The 27370-nt window shown below is 37.1% G+C and overlaps 1 protein-coding gene across 3 annotated transcripts in view; it reads left to right on the top strand.

Annotated features, from left to right (window-relative positions):
• Window positions 1-27370, top strand: part of LOC138736611 (kelch-like protein 29) — a 483106-nt gene that overhangs the window by 196853 nt on the left and 258883 nt on the right. For all 3 annotated transcript variants that reach the window (XM_069886405.1, XM_069886406.1, XM_069886404.1), the window contains one exon: window positions 25547-25862. In XM_069886405.1, the coding sequence (XP_069742506.1) occupies window positions 25590-25862 (273 nt within the window). In that variant the 5' untranslated portion in view covers window positions 25547-25589. The remainder of the gene's footprint in view (window positions 1-25546; window positions 25863-27370) is intronic.

Here is a 27370-nt window from a genome sequence, read left to right as displayed (position 1 = left end):
ATAATTATTTTTCACACTTCACTTCTCTTGCTTGGAGGTTATGGAACTTGTGATTTCCATGATGATTTCACAAATCTAGGCAAGGGTTTTAGATGAAATGACCATTACAATGGCCTCAGTAGCACTGCTCTCTCAACAAATAAAGACAGACAAAGTGGCCATCTTTTCCAAATTGATCCTGTGCTCTTTCCTTGACAAGGAGAACATGATGGCAGTCCTTTCTCACAGAATGTTACTGCATTTCTAACTTAAGATGAAACTGGTTCATCATATTAAAGACAATTTCTTGAAGTGTCCTAATGACATGACATAACTATTCACTCTGTTTGAAGTTTCATTTCTCCAGAAACCACTTCATGTAGCAAATGGTTTCTGTTTGACCAGATCATTTTCTGAGTAAACATTAATTGTCTTCAGTATTTCTATAAAACAACTCTAGTTTTATGGCTCTCCAGTATGTGTTATCTGTGTGCATGTTTCCCTGTTTCCAACCCACAAGGTACAGCTCTAAAATATATATTATAATGTAAATATTAATAATAGCATAATTCTGTAACCCTGTCCTTTTAAATAGAAATAAGAGCAGAGTATGCATACTTTCATGTTTCTGCATGTACCATTCTTGGGAAGAGTCTGACATTCTTATACACATTCAAGGTGTTCCAACTGTAAATCCTGATATGTCCAAATGTTAATATTTTGAATGATTACATGGCCTCAAATTAACATTTATCTTAACAGTAGATGCAGAATTATCCTGAGTAATGTGGAAATATTTCTAAAATTAACATTACAAATTAGGCAGCTTGCATGATTAATCCACTATTCTCAAATTTTCCTAAAAATCTTTTCCACTTCTGATTTTATTTCCTCCTTGGACATTGCTAAATGAATGCTTTGAAAAAATTAATATAAAATATGTGTGCCTAAAGATCCATTTGTTAGCTCCACCTTTAATTCTACAATGTAGATCAGTGGTTCTCAACTTTTTTTCTTTACACTCACATCCCACTTTATTTAATCCCTATGCCATTGGTGCTCTGTGATTAGTAAGGGATTACTAATACTCTAGACCACACATGTCAAACTTTGGCCCGTGGGCCAAATTTGGCCCGTGATATAATTATATTTGGCCGCAAGATCATATTAAATATATATTAGAGTTGGCCCGCTGGCCGCCACGCCAGTATAGCGTATGCACACTGAAGGTGAAAATGAAGATGCCGGAGGTGTGGAGGGATCTCAGAGTCCCGAATCCCGGGGATTGGAGCGCCGCACTCAGCCTGCCCAGCTCCTGGACACACAGACGCAGCTGGAGTTGGGGACCATCCTCGCTGGATCTGCGCTTCAGCGGCGACGCCGGACCGCACGTCTCGTTGGTGATGCCTTCCCCCTCGCTCCATGCGCGGTGGACCCTGCCTCCCGCTCCTTTTGTTGGACACGAGCCCGGTGCCGTGAGATCGCAGTTTAATCCCTCTCCAACCATGGGAGGGGGATGGGAGCAATGCGCTCTTCTCAGCCAATTCCTCCACCACCCCGGACGCCGGCGTTTCAACGGGGGGTTCGGGTGCCTTCGTCAGGCGACCGACCTGTTGGTCCAAGACAAGGGGAGAGCGTACAAGCTCCACACAGACAGCACCTGAACTTGGGTGAAAGTGGAGCTGCGACCCCACATTCCACATCAGTGAGGCGGAAGCTTATTTTGTTCCTGTGATTTAAGCCTTTCTTGGGGTGGGGGGGGGTCCTTCTCTGACCACTTGCCTAACAATTAACCTAATCAGATGTGGAGTTACCACAATACAACAGTTCTCAATCTTTTTCTTTCCACTCGCGTCCCTGTGCCATTGGTGCTCTGTGATTAGTAAGGGTTTGCTTAAGGTGGTCTGTGGGTGGGAAGAAAAAGTTTGAAGACCACTGCTTTAATCATCCCTCATTGACTCGTCATGTGCATGGTTTCAGACGCTAAAGGAAATGGGCCAATGACAATGAAGGAGTTTATCCAAAACTATTATTAAACATTTATTTTAATAAGAAAAAGTTTAACATTACATATGTTGAAAGAAGAGAAAACATGCAGATGTTGTTGAAAATTTTCAATAAATATTTAGTTCGGCCCTCGACTTTGTCCAAGTTTTTAATTTTGGCCCTCCGTGAATTTGAGTTTGACACCCCTGCTCTAGACCCAATTGTTACTGAAATATTTTGCTTAAGAAAAATTGTCATTGACCCATTTCCTTTGGAGTTATGAAATTGTGCACAGAACTAGTTGATTGGGTATGATTAAAACAATGGTTTTCAAACTTTTTTTCCAACCACATACCAACTTAAGTAATCCCTTACTAATCACAGAGCATCAATGGCATGGGGATTACTTAAAGTGGTATGTGAGTGGAAAGAAAAAGATTGAGAACCACTGATGTAGATTTTCACATTTGGATACCTAATCTCCCCTCCTTTCTTGTTGTTTCCAGATAATATGTAGTCCTCATGAGTTGCTTGAAAGATCTAAATCTATCAATTTACTTTCTTCACAGCAAATTTAATTGTTGCCTTTCTGAAAACTTGTATTGGAGGAATCAATGTGAACAGCATGTTTCTAACTCTCCAATAATAACATATTTGACTGGTAAACTGAGTTTCTAACCATCTTACTTTCATCTTTGTTATGCTACCTTTCACCAGTTAGTCTACTACTGATGTTTTCATCCAGACTTTTATTACTTTCAGAATTGCTAACCACCGCCTAAGAGGCTACCTTTTCTAAGCTGTCTATCTCTTTATATACTCTACACGTCGTAATGAAGACGATTAAGATCACTAAGTAATCCAACTTAATGTTTCATCCACTGCTCCATTCAGTAGGTCATGTTGTCTGAATATCATTGTGGAATATCATGCAAGAGTTCTATAAATGTCATCCAGGAGATCTATATTTAGTTACTGTGCTTCTGTCTGAGCTATGTCTGTGTTAGATAAATGTGAGACTGGAAATTTTGGATCAATGTTTGACCATACAGAGTGTTTGCATTATGCTTTTGGCAAATGCTATTCTGGCATTGTGTCTCCAAAGGAATAAGAAAGAAGAAACTGCAAATGTCCAAAGAACAGCTCTGACTTTGACTCCTGTTGATGTTGCTAAATTTCTTGTGGTCTGTAAAGGAATTCTAAGATTCTGATGCTAAAAGTCAGTTGTTCCCACTGTTCATACCACATTAGTAGCAGCCAGTGACTCTCATCCTCCCATCCCCCTGTTTCCAAACAAAGCTGCTCCAGCTGTAGCTGCTAAGTTTATCAAGTCACAATACATAATTCTCTTACTAGTGTATACTAGGCTGACATCTTTGTCCTAACAACCCCACATAAACCTCCTGCAACCTGCCTGTCATTTGTAAAGCCTCACTGTTGTTTTGCCTCTCCATGTCTGAAATGTTGCAGGCTGTATTGTATAGGCTACGTGCTTCTATATATTCCACTGAGAAATCCTAATACAGGTATTTATAGCATCAGTATCCCCATCAGAGGTAGACTCCTGTGGGATCTCATATGAAAGCATGTATTATGCTACTGAAGTTTCAAATCCATCTGTTCTGGCGCTAATGTACATTAAAACTAACTGACCCACTTTCTCTGTTGAATTTAGCTATGGAAGATGGTTTGTACAATGTACTAAGGGCAAAATTCCACAGTTTCTTTTATAGTGATTAATTTATTTACATTTAAAAGTCAGGCTCGCTATTATTTATTCTTTGTAGTTTGAAGCAAGTTGGATTGGTTTCTGAGTCAGACAAACTGATGTTGGGGAGAGGCATTCAACTAGTTATCTGCTTGCAGTCACTGTGTTTAGGTTAGTTTTGGGAAAGAGTTTTGAATTATTGTGGAAACCTTTAGTAGAGATGAAAGGCAGATGGCGATAGAAAAAAATAAAATGAAAGATGAGAGAAAACAGCAGTGAAAATCAGATATGCAAGGTGGATTAAATCTTTCTCGTTTTTCTTTGAGAGTACCTCAGTTTGCTTAAAGATTACAATACATAATGATGATCATTCTTTATGATTTATGATATAAATTTCCTTAATGTATATATGATTTTTGAAGGAAGTGAATGAACATTTTCCAAACTTATTGATATCCTGCAGAGTTGCACATGCCTATATTGCTTTCACCTGTATATAAAGTCAGAAAGATTGCAAACCTGAATCACCCAAATTGCACATGACAAAAAAAAATCAAAATCATGAGCCTCATCTCCATAGAACAATTATTTTCTTGAAGTGTTAGGTAGGTTCCTCTGCATAAATCTCTTTTAGACAATGAACTGTAATTGTTGGAGATATTTATTTTCATTGTTCAGCTCATGTTCATTTCAGCCTCAAATGACGTGCCCATTACAAAATGAGCATAATTTATGGGTGTATAGAGACGGGCAGTGCAATGGCTCAATTATAGAGCTGATGTCTTAACAGCTTTAGTGACCTAGGTTCACTCTTGACGTCCTGAACTGTCTGTGCTGAGATTGAATGTGCAGAGATTGAATGTTCAGAGTGAACCTATCCTTTTCTTTGGTTTCTGAATCTCAAGGCAGCAGTACTTGCCCTTTCTTAATAACAACTTTTGCTTTTTTAAAGTCCTTCTCCTGACCCCATTTTCAAAAGATCTGGGCCACTGCTAACTATTGCTTTTCTCTTCAAAGCTCTTCTCCCCTCCCATCTCAATAATCATTCCCCCTTTGGCTGCTCCCTCCTTGCATGCCTGATGCCGCATTACCGGTGTCTGTCTATCATCTATTGTGAGAAAGGCATCCAAAGATTCACATAGTCTGCAGTCATAATGACAGGTTTGTTTTAGTAGAAGTATATTAAAAATTGTTCTAGCAATATGCTTCTTCTCTTGATAAAGTAGTTGCTATTAATTATTTAAAATATAATTTGCGGTTTTCATGGATGTTTAAAAGATGAAATATTGTTTATGATGGAGGAAAAATGTCTTGATTTTTGAAAACCTAGCAATTATTAATTAGTTGGACTGTTTTCCAGTGTTTTTACTGAATAAATCATATTTCACAATTTCTGTATGTGAAGTACTCTCAGCTACAGTAGTTTCATCTATATAACTAAATTAAGAGAATAACTAAATATTTTTGTAAAATAATTGACAAATATTACTTCATGTCTGGTAGAGTGACTTTTTGGAGTTCAGGCATTTGGCCTGTGATAGCATAGATTTCCTCTGGGTGCTCCAGTTCCTTCCCACATCCCAAGGATGTGCAGATTGGAGGGTTAATTGGCCACTGTAAATTACACCTTGTGTGTAGGTTAGTGGTAGAATCTCGGGGGCGGGGGGGAGTTGATAAGATTATGGGGAGAACAAAATTTGGGGTTCGTATTAATGAGTGGTGAATGGTCGACAGATTCAGTGTATTGAAGGGCCTGTTTCCACATTCTGTTGCTCTATATTTAGCTGGACCATGAATTGGGTTTTGGACTTTATCTGGGATTAAGGAAGTTTAAATTCCTTAAATGCATTTCAAACGTGCTTCCGGATCATTATTGCCATGGTTAGCTGGACTGTCAAGGTTTCATCACACAAATTTTTGGGATAACATGTATACTCAAGATTTATTCAAGGTACTTTAAAGTCATTTATAAGACTCTTAGTTAGGATCATGGTTGCAATAAAAATGGGGTGGGAAGGGTGGAAGGGTTAGATTTATGTGGAGTATTTTTGTATAAGTCGGTACAACATCATGACCTGAAGGGCCCGTATGGTGCAGTACTGTTCTATGTTCTATTTACATTACAAGATTTGAAAGTTATATTAGTAATAATCAAGCAATTAACATGAGCAGTATATTCATTACAAGATGCATTTTACACAGTGTTTATCTTTATTCACTTCTTTAATATTAAGTGATTTCCAGTGACAAGATACACAATAAGATTAGAGAAGATATTAGAGCTTAGTATAGCATGGAGTCTAATCTAGCATAGGCTGTTAAAACTGCCATTTGACTCTCTTCTAATGACGTGAACCAACCAGGGTAATTGTTGAAGTCAATTTCTGGTGAGTATTCAACTGCTTAAAATCACATATTTTCATTTCATGCTGACTTCCCTATACCTGCTGTTTCATTCATGGTGAGATTTCTTAGTCAGACCTAATCTGCCACCTTCTCCATTGGGTGCATTTTTTTAGACATACAGCATGGTATCAGGCCATTTTGGCCCACGAATCCGAGCCAACCAATTACACCCAGTTGACCTAAAATCACAGTACATTTCAAATGGTGGGAGGAAATTGGAGCACCCAGGGAAAACTCTCGCAGTCATGGGGAGAATGTACAAACTCCTTACTGACAGTGCGGGATTCAAACCCCGATCACTGGCGTTGTAACAGTGTTACACTAACTGCCACGCCAACCTTGCTTTGGGAGTGTTATCATGGTTCCCACCAACTTTTGTTTGCCTCTGCACTTGCTGCCCCCCCCCCTTACAAGTGAACATATTGAACCTCATCATAAAGCTGAAATGATGCTCCATGCTCCTGCTGCCCCATTTGCCCTCCTTGACAAGCACCACCTGCATCACTTGTGACATAATGTGAGGTCCCACATTGGCCTCATCAGTCAGCTTGGAACTCACAGAAATGGAGTGAAAGCTTGGGCATCATTCCCAACCGAATGCCTGAGAAGACAGCAATTTATTATAATTGGAGTTGAAGCTTGTAGGTGTTATGATTATTGTGGCTTTTGACCACTGCAAATCCTTGTTGCACTTTGACTGAAATGCAATGGAGAAAAAGCTGGCTTTTGTATGTAGCTTCAGTTTCTTGCCACTAGGTGACACTGTATAGTTTTTGACTTTTACAGCACTGGTTTCTCGTGCTTTCCTGGCCAGCATGACAAATAAGTGGCTGTATTAAAGTGGATGCCCTGCTATTCAGATCAACACCTTTGATTAAAGTTAATTTCTGTATCATAACCACTTTAGGAAAATAGGATTGGAAAATAATGGTTACCAGGTTTGCTTGGCATCTATTGGATTCTTCTTGGAATTGTATGACACAATTAAACTAGTGTAACATGGAAATGTGTGTAGTTATTACTGGATACACGTGTTGCAGTCATGCCTGAAGTTATTACTGTTTTAAGGTAATAGTGATCTCACCAAACTTAAAGCAACACATGCTGCTTTCTAGTGGACATTTAGCACCTGTTTTCTCATGTTGAATGCAATTACAGGTTTAGATTAATCACAGGTTTTTCTAATTCTGTGAGACCTTCTCCATAATTCCTGAATAAATTGGTTGTCTTCCCAAGGGAATCCAATGGCCTCCCTTGAGTTCTTCTTCTCAACCTCATTTTGAATTACCTTTTGCATTTCATTGAACATCTCTTCTGGGTTGTCCTATCTCTCAATATCTGATGAGTCAGTTTTGTCCTTTCTCACATCCTGGATAGACCCATGTACTGTATGTAAGCCTTTCTATATCTTCTGATGATGCTCAACATTATATACACTGTAATTCATGGTTCCAAGCACTTTTATAACAATTTCAAAGGTTCATCCTCACCTGGTCACAAAGTCATAGAAACAGGTTCTTCAGCCTCTTGAGTACTTACTACACAGTAGTTTATAGTGACCTATGGACTGTAACAAGATGCCACCACCAGGCACATATTTTTCTCTCCTTAAAGCATTTTCCTTTGTAATTCCCTTTTTTCACTCCCCATCTTGGCACACTTTTCCATGTGACCATAGGAGGTTCAACACCTGACCTTTCACCTCTTTGCTTTCCACCATCCATTGATCCAAACACTTTGAATTTTAAGCAGTAATTCATTTGAACTTCTTCCAGCTAATTACACAGACTGGATATGCTCAGTCCACAGTAGTGACCCTGAGCTTGAGTTGCCTGCCACTGTTATACACCATCTCACCTGACCTTCCTGTGGACTCCTACAAGGTCCAGCACACATTTGAGGGAACAACATCCCATCTTCTGTCTAGGCATGATGTAACCTACAGGACCTATTATGAATTCCTGTTTCATTTAGTGACTGTCACTTTAAGGGTCTGCACCAGCTGTTACCATTCACAACTGTGGAGAGAATCAGGTATAGACTGTGCTTGAAGTTTATCCTCTGGTTGAAGAGAAGAACATTTTTGTTGGTTTATCCAGGGACATGTGAGGAGAGAGACATGAGAGAGAAACATTTAAAGAAACATCACACTTTGTGATCAGCAGCCAGCTCATGAACACTGTGCTGCTGTGACTCTATGTGAAATAGACATTTGGCTGGTTCTCCCTGTCAGGGGAATTATTGAACCCCACCATGACAAAGGAAAGGTCATTTTGAAGGGGAATTATTGAACCACACCGTGACTAAAAGAAAGGTCACTTCGACTGACCCGTGCTGGGGTTTTTTGAAGCATAGTGGAAGTAACAGGTTTTGTCCCCATACGCAGGAAAAGGGAAGTTGTGACAACCGTTCATCTGAAAGGATATTTCTCAGCAAGCAAATCGATAAGGATTCATGAGTTTTTAAGTGGATCACTCACTCAGTCTCTCCCACCTCTTCTGTGATTCTGTGTATCAGTTAAAGAGTCTATGTTCCAACACTGAATTTGTAAGACAGAGTTTTAGATAGACTTTGTACACACACACACACACACACACACACACACACACACACACACACACACACACACACACACACACACGTTGATTAAGGTGTTATATTATTGGTAGTCTTTAATTAATGTATTGTTTTAAAATTAGAACAATTTCTTGATGAATTTCTATTTGCTGGTCTGTGACATAACAGGACCCAATAATGAATTCTCCAATTTGATTGACTTGCTCTTCATGGCTTCCAGAAATGGCCATATCTGCCTCTCATCATTTAGCTCATTTTTTTTTTGTTGGAAAGTCTGGTCTCCTTTCCACAAGCAGCACTGAATATCAGATTAAGCTTTTATTTGGTCTGTGTAAACTGCACCTGAACTGCCACATTATTTCATCTGTTCTCACCCTTTCAAAGACATTCCCTTTTTTCTACTCATCCCTATCCCACTTTCTCTGCAGCATCAAGCAAACTTATTTTCTCTTTCTCCTGCTTCTGATGAAAGGTCCAGACCTCAAATATTAGCCACTTTCACACTGGCACTTGAAAGTGGGAATTAACCAACAATTTATCAAGTCACATGCCAGTGTGAACACTCCCAAACCAGTATGGGGGGGGGGGGGGGTCCAAATTGACCCAGGAATTAACCACCAAGGGAAGTAGTATCATTGTCAATCTGTTTTGAATCTGCTCCAATGTGAATGGGCGATCTGGTATACTGGGTTTCATTAGTGACGCGTTGTTGTGTGCGTGGGAGGTTCTTAAAGAGGCAGGGAATGGAAAAAGCAAAAAGGTGAGATCACAGCAAAGAACACTATTAACTAGCATATGGAAAGAGGGGAGAATGAGAACAACAACAGGAACTTGTTGGAATGCCTACAAACAGTCCACAGCTGTTCATCAAATTGAACATTTGTGGTATGGAGTAAAAATAAAATCATCAATTGCTTCTAGCAGTCCTGATGGTTGGGTGGCAAAATACAATTTATACATGTGTGTTTCATTTCCAGTGCGATTTTCCCACACTCGTATGTGTTTTAACCTCGTTACCATTTTCCCAATTAATCTTTTGTAAATAAAATCATTCATTTCAAAACTGCATTCAGAGTCCTTGCTTTTGAGACCCATCGAATAACACCCACACACGCACGCCCACCCACATCCCAGAGAATGAGGGGCTGGATTGAGATGTAGGTAATCTCCTTATAGAACAAAGCATTTACTGCCTGTGAGTATGTTATACGTCCCACAAGACATCCCCACTGGAGGTTGGGCTCCCCTTAGCTCCATAATAGCAGGTTGGTAATGTGAAAGGACGCACTGAACCAGTTTTTCTTGGTCCAAAGTGAACGGCCCACCGATATTTCAAAACTGTTTGTTCACATGCCAATTCAGCAGGTTGCCAATGTGAAAAGGCCTATTAACTATCACAGTCTATGTTGATGTGACTGACCTCCTGAGTGTTTCTACTACTTTGTTTATTTCAGATTTTCAGCATCTGCAGGATTTTTTCATTCACTACTGAAACTAGCATTGCATCTTTTGCATGTCCTGCTCTTCCTCATGGATCCAATGCTCATTCTTTCACAATAATATTTTCAAAGGGGTGAAAGTCGTGGCAAGTTCCAGTAAAAATTAATCATTTATTGAAATATCCCACATTCAGACCTCGAAAACATTATCTAGTTTCCTCACATTCAATGCTGTGGTCACCTTCACTTATACTGAAGTCAGTCCATCCTTATTGTGAGGCCCAGGTGTCTGAACTATGTGTTGCAGAAAGACACACTTGCTTTGATTTTTATGTGAACAAAAGCAATTTTTTTAATGTTTTGCTTCTGTAATGCCCACATTGCATACATGAGAACAGGAGAAAACAGGAGCAGGAGTTAGCCACTTTGCCTTCCAAGCCTGCCCTCACATTTGATGTGAGCATGGCTAATTAGCTTTGGGCCTCATCTCTTCTGTGTCTGTTCCATGTAGTCCTAAGTTCCCCTACCTTAATATAATCTAGTCTTCATAGTCCTCCTGGATAGAGAATTCCTCTGCAAGAAGTATATAATTATGATGATGAAGACAGCAAGGAATGCCCATCGCTATTTAGTCCATCACCGACTGAAATATCTTTGGGTCGATTTTGCACCACATTGCAGTTTCATAAGGACATGCCCTTTGCAATCTGACAGTGAACACGCACACACATACTGTTATTAGAACTAAATTCAAATGAATAAGGTAATAATCAGATCCAGGTTGCTAAAAGCACATATGGGTCATGTCATTGGGATTATGGATGTTATTTATCGTTAATGGTTTATTCAGAGTAACTTTATAAGCATTACATTACTGGATCATTTTGCTGACAAGTGAGCTACAACTCATTGCCTGGATCTTAACTACCATTTCATGCAATTTCAGCATCCATAGCTTTTCCTTCTCCAGGGCCTTGAGGGAATAGATTGCAGAAGTGAGCCAACAATGGATGGGCTAGCCATTTTGGCAGCTGCAGATATCACACTGATGTCAATGTGTGCATCATTAAACAGATCCGGGTGCTGTATTAAGAAATTCTCCAACTCTGATCATACTGAACGTAAACTACAGATCTGCATCAAGTTGAGGAGAGAATCTGCAATCTGATTTCACACAGTTGTGTAGATAGTTGCATACAAGGTCTTACAAGTGTCTATACCTTATCTAAATTTTAGAAGCCTCTTTACATTCTCTGATGTTTACTGAATACCCCGATGTATCTCAGTTGTGTTCCATTTGATTTCTGCACTTCACTTCTGTTTTGCCATGTCACCATAAAATTGAAGATTCACCATCTCACAGACTCTGTGCCGTTGGAGTCCATGCTGATGTCAACATATTTTATTAGGTTCTTCTTGTGCTTCCACTTGGATATTACACAATCACAACCCAAAAGAAACAGAGAAGCACTTCGATTTATTTCACCAGTTAATACCCAATAGCATGAAGTAATGACCCATGTGACAGAGGTAATTGCAATCCCCATGAACCTCAAAACAACATGCATTTTCACAACTATACCTCTACCGAATCTTATGGTTAAGTAATAAAAACAAATTGCAACTGTTCTGTGGTCATAAGCACAAAATTATAACCATTATAAATTGTCATTGCTCTTGAAGGAGTCATTATTTATTATGAGGCACATTTATGCCTTATTAAAAAAAAAGGAACTATGGAAAAGATGTATTGCACGCTAAAAGAAGGTTCTAATATCTTCCAGAAAAGCATTTTTTAACCAATCTGAGATAAGAGGCTTCTGTTCCTTGGGCTTAATGGCTAAAGGGCTCAGAATGGCTTTCAGCAACAAGTTTCTGCTTTTGCGCAGCCAACTCCATCTGCTGCTGTGATGTGCTCAGTTTTTCTTCCTGCTATTCACTCTGGCCCTTATAAGAAAATGGATAATGGGTTTTAATTTGTATTTATTCACCCCCACATAACTAACTCTAGGCCACACCATACATCTGTCGGTTAGTGAATGGGTGAATAAAGTTGTAAAGAAAGGAGTATATTACAAAAAGGGTGATTTCAGCTCCATCTTCAGTCATCTCAGAATTCATATTCCCTATTCATTTCATTGTAATCCTGATGTTTGCAGACTTCCCCTTCATTTGGTTTTCCATTTGTTCCTCAGTTGTAGAGTCATGGAGTCATACAGCATGGAAACAGGCCATTCGCCCCAACTTGCACACGCCATACACCTCTAAACCTTTCCTATTTCATGTATCCATCCAATAGTTTCTGAAACATTGCTATAGTATCTACCTTCTTTGGCAGCCTGTTCCATACACCCACCACCCTCTGTATTTAGAAAAAAATGTTACTGTCAGATTCATGATGATGCTCTCTCTCCCTGCCTCACCTCACCTTAAACCAATGTCCTCTGGCTCTTGACTCCCCTATTCTGGGCTAAAGATTCTCACCATTCATCTGATCTACACCTCTCAATTTTGTACACCTCTGAGATCACCCTTCATCCTCCTGCACTCTAAAAAATAAAGCCCCAGTGTGCTCAACCTCTCCCTATAGCTCAGACCCCTGAGTCCTAGCAACATCATGATGTGAAGATTTCTTATTGTAAGCATATGTAGTTAGATAGTTATTTCACGTTGGGGTAACTTGCTTTGATTGCAGTTCTGTGTGGAGGTCTAGGAGGAGCCTGTACACTTGTCTAAGGTGGGGGAAGAAGTGCTTAATGAAGCAATGAGGTGAATGTTTTGGTGCATTGTTAATGAATGGCGTACTGCTGCAGATTCTGCTCCCAAAGAATGGTCTTGAGCTTCTCAATGTCCCTTCTCTGTTTTCAGTTGTGTTACGTCTCAAACCAAGCAACAGAAGATGCAGTTCCAAAGGGTTAATTTTTAACCTCTATATTTATTAATAACTATTACCAATATAATGCCTTAAAAAATTAATGCCACTATAAGTATCTATAGCAAATATATACTGATATCATATATTTATAAGCAGTGTGTATGTGGAAAAACCCAGACCATTACAGTCTGTGTCCAATATTGAAAAAAAGGAAAAAGCCCAGGTCAGTCTAATCAAGTAAGTCAGTCCAAAAAACAGAATTCAATCTGTCCAAGTTCAATTCTTGAACTGATAACAAAGGATGTCAAATTGAACATTGGAGAGAGAAATTACTGATGTTGTGTTGGAGTAAACTTATGAATCATTTTGCAAGCTTCCTCAAATGAATTTCCCTTGGTTCTCAAAGTGTGGTTTTTAACCACTTATGAGGCATGTGCATTTCACACACACCTCCAGAATCTCTCACAAGAAGATTCATAGTGTCCTTTTAGTTGCACTCAAATTTATTCTTTCTCCTGAGAAGGGGGTCAGCCAGAACCGTTTTCAAGCATGTGTCTCTGTATCCTTGGCTGCTCCAAACCAAATTCTCTGCTTCACAGCTGGGTTCTCCCCCCATTCTTGAAAGTTTCAAGCAATTCATCCATTTCTCGCTCCTCTCTCTTATCTCTACTCAACCTTGGTGAGTCAGCACTGAGGTGCACCACCATGTTACAGAGTTCTTAGCTGAAATCCATCTTTTATAATGACAGTCCAAAAGATCAGTCCTTGCCCCATAACAGTTGTCATGGTTTAGGGACTTTTACACTTGTTCAAGGAGGCTTTGGGAATATCTTTGAATCTGTTCCTCTCTCCACATAGTAATCACACAGAATGCAATATATACACATGGGCTGGAATTCAGAAAAATAGAGCATCTGTTGGCTGATTGTCACTGTCATTTGCAACATTGTACTTATCAAAGTAGGAAGCTGCAAGGAGAATTGTGCCTAACGAGCCTCCTCCTTCATCTCACCTACAACTTGGCCATCAGTTTCACTTAGTTTTTGAAATGTAAACCTATTTTCGAGGTTCATTTGACAGCTGGAGTTGGATCATTGGTGCATCGCATTCAATTAAATCTGAGTTATCTTAATCAGTGAGACATTCATGAACCAGGAAAGGCTGCTAGTCAAGACATTTATTTTTTAGAAGGCAGCATAAATTCTGCACCTAATCATTCCACAATGCTAGATTTTAGAGTTTTTCTTTATTCTGATATATTTCAATATTATGAACACTATTGAGCTGTTCATGTTTTGTAAGTGGATGAAGAAGTTTAAATTTAAATATTAGCATTTACCTTAAGGTTTCCCCCCCAGTAGTCTAAATCATGCAATATACATTGGATCTGAATTACTTCGTGAAAATACAATAAGAATTTGGAAATACACTTGAGTGATTAAGAGAGATGAGAGGTAGGTAGAAATAGTTACACTTCAAATTTTGGCAATAAGATCTGGCATTTAAATTAAATATTTGGAATTGGAGAAGTTGTCAATATTATTTATTGTAGGGAAATGTTTTAATGTTTCCTCCTATGTGATGGATAAACTCCATAACTTCAGACCTGTGTATTGTTCTCAGCATCAGGTCTGTTGCTGCGCTATTGTTATAGCTCATTGGAGGGAAGATCAGGTAAATCTTATTGGAGATAAAACTTTATTCATCTTATTCTCATCCTGAACTGATTCTGATTGATCTAATTCAGAATAAAAATGTTTAAATTAATCATTTATTTCTTGTGGTAACCTCACTGCATTAATTGTTCTAGGTGACTGTTCTGCTTTCAATTGCCATGTAAGAATTTATGAGCTCTTTCTCCTAATTCATAATATCTGTTTTGTCCTCTGAATTTATTTTTCAGATCTATATGTCTATAAATCTACCTTCAGATTTATATTGAAGTTTTTAACTAATTTAGGGTTAATTAACCCTAACCTTTTTCTTCAGAAGATTTTACTTTGAAAATACTTTTCCAAATTTTCTTTCTATTCATCTAACTAATTATTCTCTTCCATATAATCTTTCCTAATTTTTGCTGAATAGCTTATTATTTGACCCCTTAAATATGCCTTTAATGCATACCATATGATAAATTTATTATCTACCGAATTAGATTTTTTTTCCAAAAAATACAATTGAATTTGTTTTCTTAAAATCACAAAAATCCACTCTTTTGAGCAACATGGTATTAAACATCCCCCTATAAGGTGAATCTTTTTTCTCAGAAATTGAACATGCCAATGAGAGTAGAGAATGGTGGGATAGTATTCTAGCTTTATATTCAACTTGATTAACTATACCCTTTAATTGTGCTGATGTCAAAAAGAAATCTTTTCTTGAATAAGAATCATGTCAATGTGAATAGGAAGAGTAATCTCTCTATTTAGGGTTCAAACTGCACCAAATATCTATTAAATTTAACTCCTTCATCAAACTCAATGTAATTTTTGCTGCTTTTGCTCTCACTACTGATTTGGTTGATTTATCCTGTAGTGCATTGAGATGACAATTAAAATCACCTCCTATTAATACCTTTTCATGTGGTTCTGCTAAATTTAAAAATGTATCTCATATAAATATTCATGTTTCCACATTTTATAATAAATTTAACAGTGAATCAAGACACATCTCCAAATAGGATCTACTATAACATCTTGAATTTTCACTGTTAATGATTTTTTTATATATAGCTTCTCTTATTTTAGAATTAAAAGATGAAGCCACCACTTGACCAACACATTCCCTTTTTAATTTTTAATGTTCATTCTCTTGCAAAAATGCAATATTTACCTTCATCTTTTTCATATTTGCTAATTTTGTTCATCCCATTAACATTAAAATTAAGGAAATTTAATGTATTATACCCAGCCATTATCTTAATTCCAACTCTGTTTCAGTCCCATTCTCCCAGGTCCCTTCCATCAAATCAAACCAACTCCTGTGTTAATCTCTGTCTCAAAGAAAAAAGATAAAGGAAAAAGAGAAATTTAAAATTAACATTTCAAAAATTACAATTACTTCCAACAGAAAAAGATAAACCCACCCCCCAAAATAAATGCTGTATACAAAAAGAACATCACTACTCCCCTCTATTATTCAGGTTGTGCCTCTTGCCACAATATGGCTCTTAATGATTAAGGAAAGAAAGAAAACATCTGCCCCCTCTGAGGAAAAATTGCAAAGTTCATAGAAAAAGTCTGTCCCCCGCTGCCTCAAGTTCAGCATTTACTTGAGTATCATCAATTATAATTGTTATACTCCGGGCCTCTCTGTAACTCCCGTTGATTGCATAGAAATTACATTGGCCTGGCTCTCTTCGGCGTAAGCTGTGTTTGCAGCACTTCCCTTTTTTATTCTTTTTGACGACTTGAACCTTCCATTCTTAATGATCATCCTTAATTGGAGGAAGTTATTCTCCAAAAGCTCTCACATCTCTTTCCTCCACAAAGAGTCAAGGTCAACTGTTCTCCAAAAACACCTTAATGTAGCTGGATGTCTAAAAGTAGACATGTAACGTTTTTCCAAATAATAGCCTTCACTGAATTGAATTATTTTCTTCTGTCCCCCATTGCCTTACTCAAATCCACATAAAAGAAAATTCTGTTTCCCTCAATAATCATAGTTCCATTATTTTGTTTTGCTTTTTGGCCTGATATTCTTAATTATTTTAATTTATCTAGATAATATAAACATTTAACCAAAATAGCCCTAGATGGCTAGTGTGACTGTGGTTTTCTCCTTAAGGCTTTATGAGCCCTATCCAATTCAATTCCAGTTGGATAATTTTCTTCTCCCAAAACTCTAGGAATCCATTTTTGGAAAAATGTTGCAGGATCTTCATTACCTTCAGTATCTTCTTTAAGTCCAACAATCTTAACATTATTTCGTGAACTTTGAATTTCTATTATGTCCATCGTTTTCATCATCTCTTTCCTGTGTATTTCACAGCAGTTTCTGAATTTTCAATCTTCTCAATTTTACCTATGCAAATTCCCAGATAATTTTAACTTTAATATTACTGACTTCCACAGTATATTTCACCATGTCACCTCTAATGTTCTTTATATTGCCACTTAAAATCATCATTAATTAGGTATATTCCTGCATAACCAAATCTTGACTGTTGGAGGCAGTGCTGTCTGACTTCCATTCAGCAGCATATTCATTGTCTTTGCGCATGCGCACTAACGTTTGACACTCCTCTGGAGGAAGATGTAAAGTTTCAGCGTCATCTTCTCTGGCTCCCTGGAGGCGTGTTCCTGTTATTGGCTTAAAGAAAGCCTTCCTTGCTCACATCGTTTGCAGAGAGAGCAGAGCCTGAGACCCAGGCTCCTTCGTCAGGTAGGCCGCATTTTCTCCATTTGCTACAGTTCTTTACTCACAGTTTTCTTATTCTTGGCTGTCTTCTTTGCTCTAAATGCTATATCCAGCATGATGTAGATAGGTTCTGGAGTTCTTTGTTGAACTTTGTTTTTTGAAATTTTTTAATTGATATTGTTCCCCCAGGAGAGTTCCGGTCCACCTCCTTCCCTCATGCCGTTATGCTTCACCCCCCCTTCCTCCCCCCCCCCCCCCGCCCCCCATTCAGTTATTTTGTGATATAAACTTGAACTCAGTGAATGATATGTTTATAATTTGGGATGCTTTAAAAGCATATTTGAGAGGGTGAATTATAAGTTTTACTTCCAAAATTAACAAGGAGTATATGAAAGCGATAGACCAATTAGAACAAGGAATAACAGTTTTGGAAAAAGAACTTCAAAGGAGAAGTTCTGAAGATAAACGTAAGCAATTAATTAATAAAACAACCAATATAATACATTACAAAGCTAAATAACAGAAAAAACATTCACAAGAACTAAACAGAGGTGAAATATCACATAAACTACTTGCATGGCCGTTGAAAGTGGAACAGGTCTCAAGAACGATTAATGTAATTAAAATGATTTTATTGTTGTTAGTTATAAACCTCAAGAAATAAATGAATGTTTTAAGAGTTTCTATTCTAAATTATGTAGGTCAGAGTCTTAAAAAGATGAAAATAAAATAAATGATATTTATCTCATTTACCTAGGTTGAGTATGGAGGAGCAAACAGAATTGAGTACTCATTTTGCATAACTGGAAGTGAAGGAGGCAATGAGTTAATTATAAACTAATAAATATCCAACAAAAGATGGTTTTCTGTCTGAATTTTATAAAGAATTAAAAAATTTCTTGATTCCTACTTTGATGGAAATGCTAGATCAGGCTTCAATAACTCATACTCTCGCAGAATCATTTTCAACAGCAATGATTACTGTGATACCAAAAAAACGAGACCCTTTAAACCTTAATCATTTTAATGATTAATCTGAATGCAGATTATAAGATTTCTGCTAAAATATTGGTGAACAGTGTGACTAAATTATTACCCAAGTTAATAAGCATGGACCAGACAGGCTTTTTTTAAAAAAAAAAGAGACAATTGACAGACAATGTGGCTAGAGTAATAAGCATTATACATTTAGCACAAAAAAGAAAAGATTCAAGTGTTGAATCTTGAATCAAGGTTCAAGACTTTAGATGCAGAAAAAAAGTGATAGATTGGAATGGGACTTTTTGTTTAAAGTCTTGGATAAATTTGGGTTTGGTTAAACTTTTATAAATTGGATTAAGGCATTATATAATGATCCCAAGGCTAAAATAGTAACTCATGGATAAATATCCTCTCCATTTCAACTGATGATTTCAAGTAGACAAGGATGTCCCTTATCTCCAGTGTTATTTATACCAGCTATTGAGCCACTAGCAGAGGCAATTAGTGATTTGAAAATTAAGGGATTTAAGGTTGGTTAAGAAGAGCATAAAATTAGTTTATTTGCAGATGATGTATTAATATATTTAACCGAACCTGAAGCTTCCTTGCAAAAATTAACTTTTAATTTTGAAGAATATGGTAAGATTTCTGGTTATAAAATAAATTTGGATAAAAGTGATATTAAGTCCCTTACGGAAGGAGATTATTGTCATTGCCAAATAAATACTCAATTTAAGTGGCCAAAAGATGGGATTAAATATTTAGGGATTCATGTAGATAATAATATAAACAATATATATAAATTGAATTATTTGCCATTACTCAAAAAAGTTGAAGACTTTTTTTTAAATGGATGATTTTGCTTATAATGTTAGCAGGGAGATTTAACTGTATTAAGATGAATATATTCCCAAGAATATAATTTCTTTTTCAAACCTTACCTATGTAATTAAAGGTTTTTTCAAAAACTAAATAAACATTCAAGGAAATTTCTTTGGTTAGGAAAAATTTCAAGAGTTTCTATTAGAAAAATTAACCTTGAAATATAAACTGGGATGCCTACAGCTTCCTAACTTTAAGAAATATAACCAAGCATCTCAAATGAGTTTTATTACTTTTTTTTGAAGGAATAATAAAACCAGCATGGATTAAAATAGGATGGAGATTAGCAGATGTATTTATATATAAATGGTATTCAAAATCAATAACTGGTGTTTAAGAAACACCATTGTTAAAACATTTGATTACTATTTGGAACAAGATAAATAATGAAATTTGAGCAAAAGGAAGTATATCACCCAAGATTCCCTTGAATCAAAACTATATTGTACCTTTTTCAAAGGACAATTTATTTTTAAATATTTTGTTTAGTAAAGGTATTGATGATTGTTATTAATAATGCCAATTGATGTCATTTGAACAATTAAGTAAAAAATATGGAATAACTAATAATACTCTTTTCTGTTATTTTCAAATACTTGAGGGAAAATTTAGGTCCAGTGATACTGCTATCTTCTTGTAGTGAGATGGAAGTTCATTTTAGGAGAGGAAATACTAAGAAATATTCTTCTGCAATGTATATTTCATTACAAATAGAAACTACTACACAGAAATGGGAGTTGGATTTTAATATTACAATTGATGAGCAAAGATGGTCAGATGGCTATTGAGATTGTCTGACAAATACTATTAATGTAAGATATAGATGAGTTCAATACAATTTTTTACCTCAGCTATATTTGATACCACAAAAATTGAAATGAATGAAATCAGTTTTATCAGATCAATGTTTCAAAATGTGGTGAAGAAATAGGAACTTTCTTGCATTCAACTTGGTTATGTCCAAAGGTAAAGCCTTGTTGGGTGGATTTAGAACATTTCTTAGAACAAGTTATAGGCATTATATTTCCTCAAATCTCAGATTTAATTCTACTGTGAAATATAGAAGGAACAAGACCCAGGTTGAAACTATCAATATACCAAATGAAATTTGTTAAAATAGCATTAGCGATAGCAAAAAAGTATATTGCGGAGACCTGGAAATCGGATTCACATTTGGGTATGGGAAGATGGAATGCCGAAATTCAAATATGTATCCCTTTGGAGAAAATTATATATAATTTGAGAAATAAATATGAAATATTTTTTGAAATTTAGAGCCTGTATATGCAAATTTTAGGTATATATATATGTACTGGTATTCTTCCAGCCTCTTGAAATCTGTGCTAATCTTCTTCCCTAAATTGATCATATAATCTTGGTTGGAGTCCTGTGTGTTGGAAAGTGATTCTCATGAAGCTATCTTTCTTTTTCTTTTCCTTATTTTATATTACTTTAGATTTTTTACATACATTTTTCGAGGTGGGCCATTTAATTAGGGAGGGGAGGGGATGTATGACCATCACATAATGGTTGAAATTTTCTTAAATTTAAACACTTACTGTTTTGTATAATGGTTTATTAATTACATAATGAAAATGTTTTAATAAAATATTCAAAAAAATAATAGTGAATGGGTCTTTGCTTTGCACCATTTCGGCTAACAAAAGGTTTCATGAAGCTGGGTATATCTGTATTGGTTATGAAATATGAAGTACAGGTAACAGTTTCCAATGTACTGCAAATACAGAAAATCCTCAGTGCCATCCTGACCTGTGCTCGTAAAATGAAGTCTGAGTGACAGACCTTTTGTTGCTTTTTCACAAATTGCTTGCAGATATTAAATATCATGGGACAATCTAATTTTCTCTTCTTGGTGATACAGAGAAATATTTTAAAAAAAGACATATTTGAAGTGACTGACAGAAATGTTCACATGATAAAGGTATAATTTAAACCATATATCATCAAGGGATCTATTTTCCTCTATTCATTTCTTTTCACAATAAAAGTTAGCTGGAAGTATGAAGTGTGCAACATTCCTGCCTTAAAATCAAAATAGACTGTACTGATAAAATTGGAAAGTGAAGGAAAGGTTACTCCTGAATTATTTATACCATTTGGAGAAAATAATGCATTTTTTTAGTTGCATTGGCTTGGGTTGAAATATGAATTAATGTTTTAGTTGTACCATAATTGATTGAAATATTGTACACAACATAAAACACAAATAGTTGATAACTCAAAAAGATCACTTGTACCATTTTGTATAAATAATTTTCCTAACTAATAATTACAAATCTTTATCATATTTGCATCAATTAATTTTAGATATTGAAAATGTGTTGGGGAACTGGATATTAACCTTGAGGGAATGGATATGTACAGGCAGGGGACTCTATGCAATGCTGTCTGCCTCCTGTCCCATCCTGCACCTTGTGCATCAATATCAAACATGTGGACTTCTCTCCACCTCCAAACACCCAGTTAGGTGTTTTGGGTTGGCGATTTCAATTTGGCAATAATTCATTGTGTGGGCTCATGAGAGGAATTTAAGACTTAATTCTTTGCACACGGGTTTCCCAAGCTTCCTGGAACTCGATTGTCATTGTGTCATTAGATGGGGACTCAGATGTTGTCAGGCAATTCTGATACATATTGCTGGCTTATGGCTACTTTCTTGACTGGCTGAAGTTGGGTTTGGAATTGGTATAAATAAAATTTTTAGGCATGGTGCCTTTCTTCTGTTAGATTATTTTTGTCACATCTCCAAGCTGACTTGGTCACTGTTCAAAGATGAGGGTTGCCTGCTTTAAACATGTCTCATGTGAAGCACAAAACTAATGCCTATAGAAATATAATTGATTAATTAAATACAACAATTTTTGGTTTGGCATACTGCATTGTAATATGAAAGAGTACAGCACAGAAATAGGCACTTCTACCCATGATGTCTGTGTTGAACGCTATCCAAACTGAATCTCTTCTGTCTGCATATGACCTATGCCCCTCCATTCCCTGCATATTAATTTGTCTATCTAAAAGCCTCATGAATGCTACTATGCTTAGGATGCCATCATTACTAGAAAGTTCATTGAGATGTTGGCAAACCTTTCACATCAAAATCTCTTTCCTTCCTCACAATCTTGATTTACTAGCAAAACCAACTACTTATTGCAATGCTTTTGTATAAATGCTGAGCCAGGTTATTCATGTTTTAGCATGTTTCTTCACATCACTTGGAAATACGATGATTTTCCAAGCCCCCACAACCCGCATTGTGCCATCAGATGAGGAGTCATTGAATTTTGTGGGATACTTTCCACAACTGTAGGGTGTTTTATAATGATGGAGTTTAACTTGTTTGTGCACACAGTCTTTATGTCTGCTTAGAAAACAGAAGCATTTTTAAGACCAAGATGAAGAAGAAAGCTTTGGTATTTGGCATTGTGGATCTTGCATAAAAACTGTGGCTGGAGGACCATGGACCTATAACACTATCTTAGCTCTCACTGTGAAGTCTGCCATTCGCCGTCTCTGGGAGTTAAAGGATCAGAGAACATTAATCAGGAGACCAAACATCCAATTATTTGTATGCCTGCAAAGTTATTAATAAAGGGTTGAATAAAGACAAAAAAGATTGCACTAAAGCCACTCTGACATGAATGGTTCTAGGAACTCAGTTGATTGGACCTGGCTAATGTGTCCAGATGCTTTTTTTCTCTAAAGATACTTATTTATTGTTAGAAATAATTATGGGTTTGGAATGTTCAATACTCAACTGGTAAGAGCACTATTTTTTTAAAAAACACATTAACTCTCACAATTACCTCGACTACACTTCACATCTAGTCCCTGCAAGGATTCCATTCCCTTCTTGCAATTTCTCCATCTTCACCACGTCTGTTTCCAAGATGAGATCTTTCAATCTAAATCATCTGAAATTTCAGCCTTTTTCCACAAACGGCTTCCCCTCCACCAACATCGACTCAGCCCTTACCTGTACCTCCTCTATTTCCCGCTCATCTGCCCTAGCCCTCTGCCCCCAGATGAAACAAGCACAGGATTCCCCTTGTCCTCACCTACCATCCCACCAGCCTCTGCATCCAACACATTATCCTCTGTAATTTCCAATACTAACATGTGATCCCACTACTAGACACATCTTTCCCTCTCCACCTTTCGTGGGGACCGCTCACTCCATGACTCCCTTGTTCACTCATTTCTCCCCACCAATTGCCCCCCCCCACCCCGGGCACCTTCCCCTTGTGGCCACAGGAAGTGCCACACATGCCCACACCTCCTCCCTCACCACCATTCGGGACCCCAAACAGTCCTTTCAAGTGAAGCAACACTTCAACTGTGTATCCGCAGAAATGAACTTCTGCATATGGTTCTCTGTTTGTGGCCCTCTACATCAGAGAGACTGGGTACAGAATAGGAGATATTTTTGCTGAGCACCTTCACTCTGTCCACATTAGTAACTGGGATCTTCCAATGGCCAACCATTTCAATTTTGCATCCCACTCCCATACTCACATGTCCATGGCTTCATGTACTATTCCACCAAGACCACCTGTAAATTGGAGGAACAACACCTGATTTTCCATCTGGTCACTCTCCAATCAGATGGCATTAATATCGACTTCTCCAGTTTCTGGTAGCCTACTCTCTGTTCTACCTCCCTTCCCTTTCTCTTTGTCTTCTTTCCTCCAGCTCTCCTCCCCTTTACCTCTCTATTCACAGAACCATCCGTCCTCCCTGTGCTTGCTGATGTGCCCTCCCTCCCTTATCCACCTACTACCTCCTGCCTTTGGGACCATGTTCCTTCCCCTCCCCACCCCACCATTGTGTTTGGATGCCTGCCGACATTTTTTCATACCTTGCTGAAGGGCTTAAGCCCGAAATGTTGGTTATGTATCTTTATATTTACTGAATAAAGAATACTGTTTGACCTGATTACTTTCTCCAGCATTGTGTTTCTATACTTTTTTGCTCTTGAAAGTCTGTTTATCTTCTGCAGCAATTTCACCAGCAGATTAAGAAACTGTCTCCAGTCATCATACAATGTGTGGGTAGACTCTTCTATTCTCATACAGTCCTGCTGTGTTATGCAATACTCAATTCCTTACCTGATAACAATGTAATTCACTGCACACATATGCCAAGAAAAAGCAATGCAAACTTTGCTGTCTAGTTGGAGAACTGAGAGAAATGATCCATTATTGCAGCAAAGCTCATTTGATTTTCTGGAATGGACAGTGCTCTTCATTGCAGAAGCAGACAGCAACTGTTCTATTAGCACTAAATTTGACTGATTTATTTAACTATTGTATTTATTGAAACCACATATCACAGCAGGTACAGATCAGGGTACTATTGAAAAAATCATGCATAAAATAAGGTTGATTGCTCAAAAGCTAACTTGATTGCTAAAACTTTCAGGTGGAAGGGTTTGGTTTGAGAATCCAAATAAGCAGAAGGCTTACGCAAATTTGGTAGTCTATTACTAATGTCGTGCTGCTCCAAGGTTTTCATAACATTCCTGCTGACTTTTGAATGCCAGGACTAATTTATGGGGAAAACAGTTGTTGAAATAATATAGAAACCTCAAGTAAAGTTATGCACCAATGTTGTGTGATAACGTATAGAGCTGTTGTTGGGTTAACAGCTGCCTTTTATTGGAATTTATCAGGAATAAACTTTATTTGCAAGTACACCAGTTTACTGTTATTTTTCTTAAATATGGATATTAAATAAATCACTTATAAATTATCATCGGAAAATGCATGTTGAAGATTGCAAATGCAAAATAGTGTGGTCGCTTAAATCTGAAATAAAAACATTGCTGGAAGAAATAGGTTAGGTAATATCTTGATGAGATAAGTGAACTTTTTGGGTCTAATAACTCTTCATCAGAACTGATTATTCATTGTTTATGAACTTTTGCCTCTTTTCACCTTGCATTGAAGATGTAATCACACTTCTTTACACAGTGGGAAGATCGTTATGGTAGTGAACCAGTATTATTTTTTAAAGTCTGACACAATCTCCCTGTCTGAATCTGAATTTGATTAAAAAAACGTTACTGAAAGAAATTGCTCACTTGAATTTGTTCAATGTATTGTTCCTCATATGGAAATTTGGTAGGATTATTGAAGAAAGATGCTTTAGTTATTTTGTACTTGTATTCAGCATACTGGAAAATGCTTTAAAATGAATGTGATTTGAAATACAGTTATACTAAAATGAATAGTTACCAAATAAGCATAATGTTCAACCTTATTTGCAAACAAAGGCTTGTTTTATTGTTAACCATGCTACCGTCCATTAATATGTACTCATTTTAAATTGCAGATCTTGTTGACTTGCCCTGAAAATATTCAAGTATACTTTGGAGATGTCACGGCATCACAGCCGGTATGAGAGGGATTATCGTACTGGGTGGGACTGGCAAGAGCGGATCAACAGCTGTAACAATGTAAACAATACCAACTGCACCAGTGGGATTGCCAACAGTAACAGCATCACTAACCGACCTGGTCTCCTGCCTCTGCCAATGGTTCCCTCCCATCTGTTAACTCCAGTTATACCTGTGTCCACCACAGCAAGCAATGAGATGATGACAAACTTAATGTCCAGCTCCGCTTCCTCCACAACCACAGCTTCTAAGGTAAGGACATTGTTCTAAGATATTACCAGCATTGTTCATTTATTCACACTTTTATATTGGAGAAGAAAACTGTGATCACATTTGTTTAAGATGATTCTTGCTCATTTTAATCAGACTTTCATGATCTAGTGAAACAAAGATGTTACAGAATTTTCAAAATTGGAAGTTAGGCACAGGTCAGCTCCTTTAACAGATTCAGCTGTATGAGGGGTTGTTGAGACCACACTGTGTACTGAGTACTGTGAGCAGTTCTGGTCACTCAGCTCTAGGAAGGATATCAATTCATTGGAAGGGGTTCAGAGACTGGAGAAGTTGATTTATGGGGAGAGATTGGATTGGCTCAATCTTTATTCTCAAGAGTAAAGGAAGCTGATGAGTGATCTTATGGAGGTTTACAAAATCATGGAAGATATGGATAAAATGAATGCTCACTTTCTTTCACAGGGTAGGTGATTCTAGAGCTAGAGGGCGTTAGTTTAAGTTGAGAGGGAAAGATTTAGCAGGGTTCTGAGATGCATTTTATTCACTCAGAGGATAGTCTGGAATGAGCTGCCAAAGGAAACAGCAGAAGCTGGCACTAATGGCACAAATTTTCAACAAATTCCTGGATAGGAAGGGCTCAAAGAGATTTGGATCAAATGTTACCAAATGGGATTAGCCCAGAGTGCAGAATTGTCCAGCATAGACTAGTTTGGTTGAAGGGACTGTTTTGTGCTATTTGACTTTATGGCGGATCATCTTAGAACCAGTGATCTTAACATCATAAGTTGTAGAATGGCTAGAAAAGAAACTATTTCAAGGTAAGATTAGTCCTATGGAAAAGAGCCTATTTTATGGGGATGAGATCTACCCTGGTGTGAAAAGCTTTTTTAAAAACAGGTTGTTAGTGGAGAGGCGGTAATGATCAGAGACAAAATGGACTGGTTAATTCAACTGACAGTTTTTTGAACAGATGAAAATGGTTTATAATTGTTTGCTTCTACTCATGACATTCTTACAGTTGAATATATGATTCACTGGTTGACTCTTATTCACCAAATTATACCTAAATGACATGCTGTTTCATATATACCTTTCAGATCATTCCTAAACTTAGCTTCTGTCTTTTGTACAATATCAGGATCTCAATTGTCTTGAGAATGTCAGTTTCTTTTAGATTAATGGCAGCAAAATTTTTCTCTTCAGCAAATGAAACATTTCACATTTCTATCATCACAGATACCCTGTCTGAAAATTTCAGTTTTAAGTTTTAACTGATCATCAGAATCCAATATAAAGCTCAGTTATTATAAAAATCACAAGGATTCCTCAAAGGGCAGTTCTATCAACTGTCTGAATATCACCCAGACATTTAAGAATGAAAAAAATCTTTCTTTCCCTCCACGAGCTTTCCAGAAGGAACTGTGTAAACACTGGAATCTCAGACAATTAGCACACTTGCATGAAATATTAATTAATAATGGTAATTTGTTACTTTAAACATATTTTTACTTCCAATAGATTTTTTT

Source organism: Narcine bancroftii, chromosome 6, assembly GCF_036971445.1.
Source record: "Narcine bancroftii isolate sNarBan1 chromosome 6, sNarBan1.hap1, whole genome shotgun sequence".
In the NCBI taxonomy this organism is placed as follows: Eukaryota; Metazoa; Chordata; class Chondrichthyes; order Torpediniformes; family Narcinidae; genus Narcine; species Narcine bancroftii.
The sequence above is the reverse complement of the archived record's forward strand: the minus strand, read 5'-3'. Positions and strand labels throughout refer to the sequence as shown.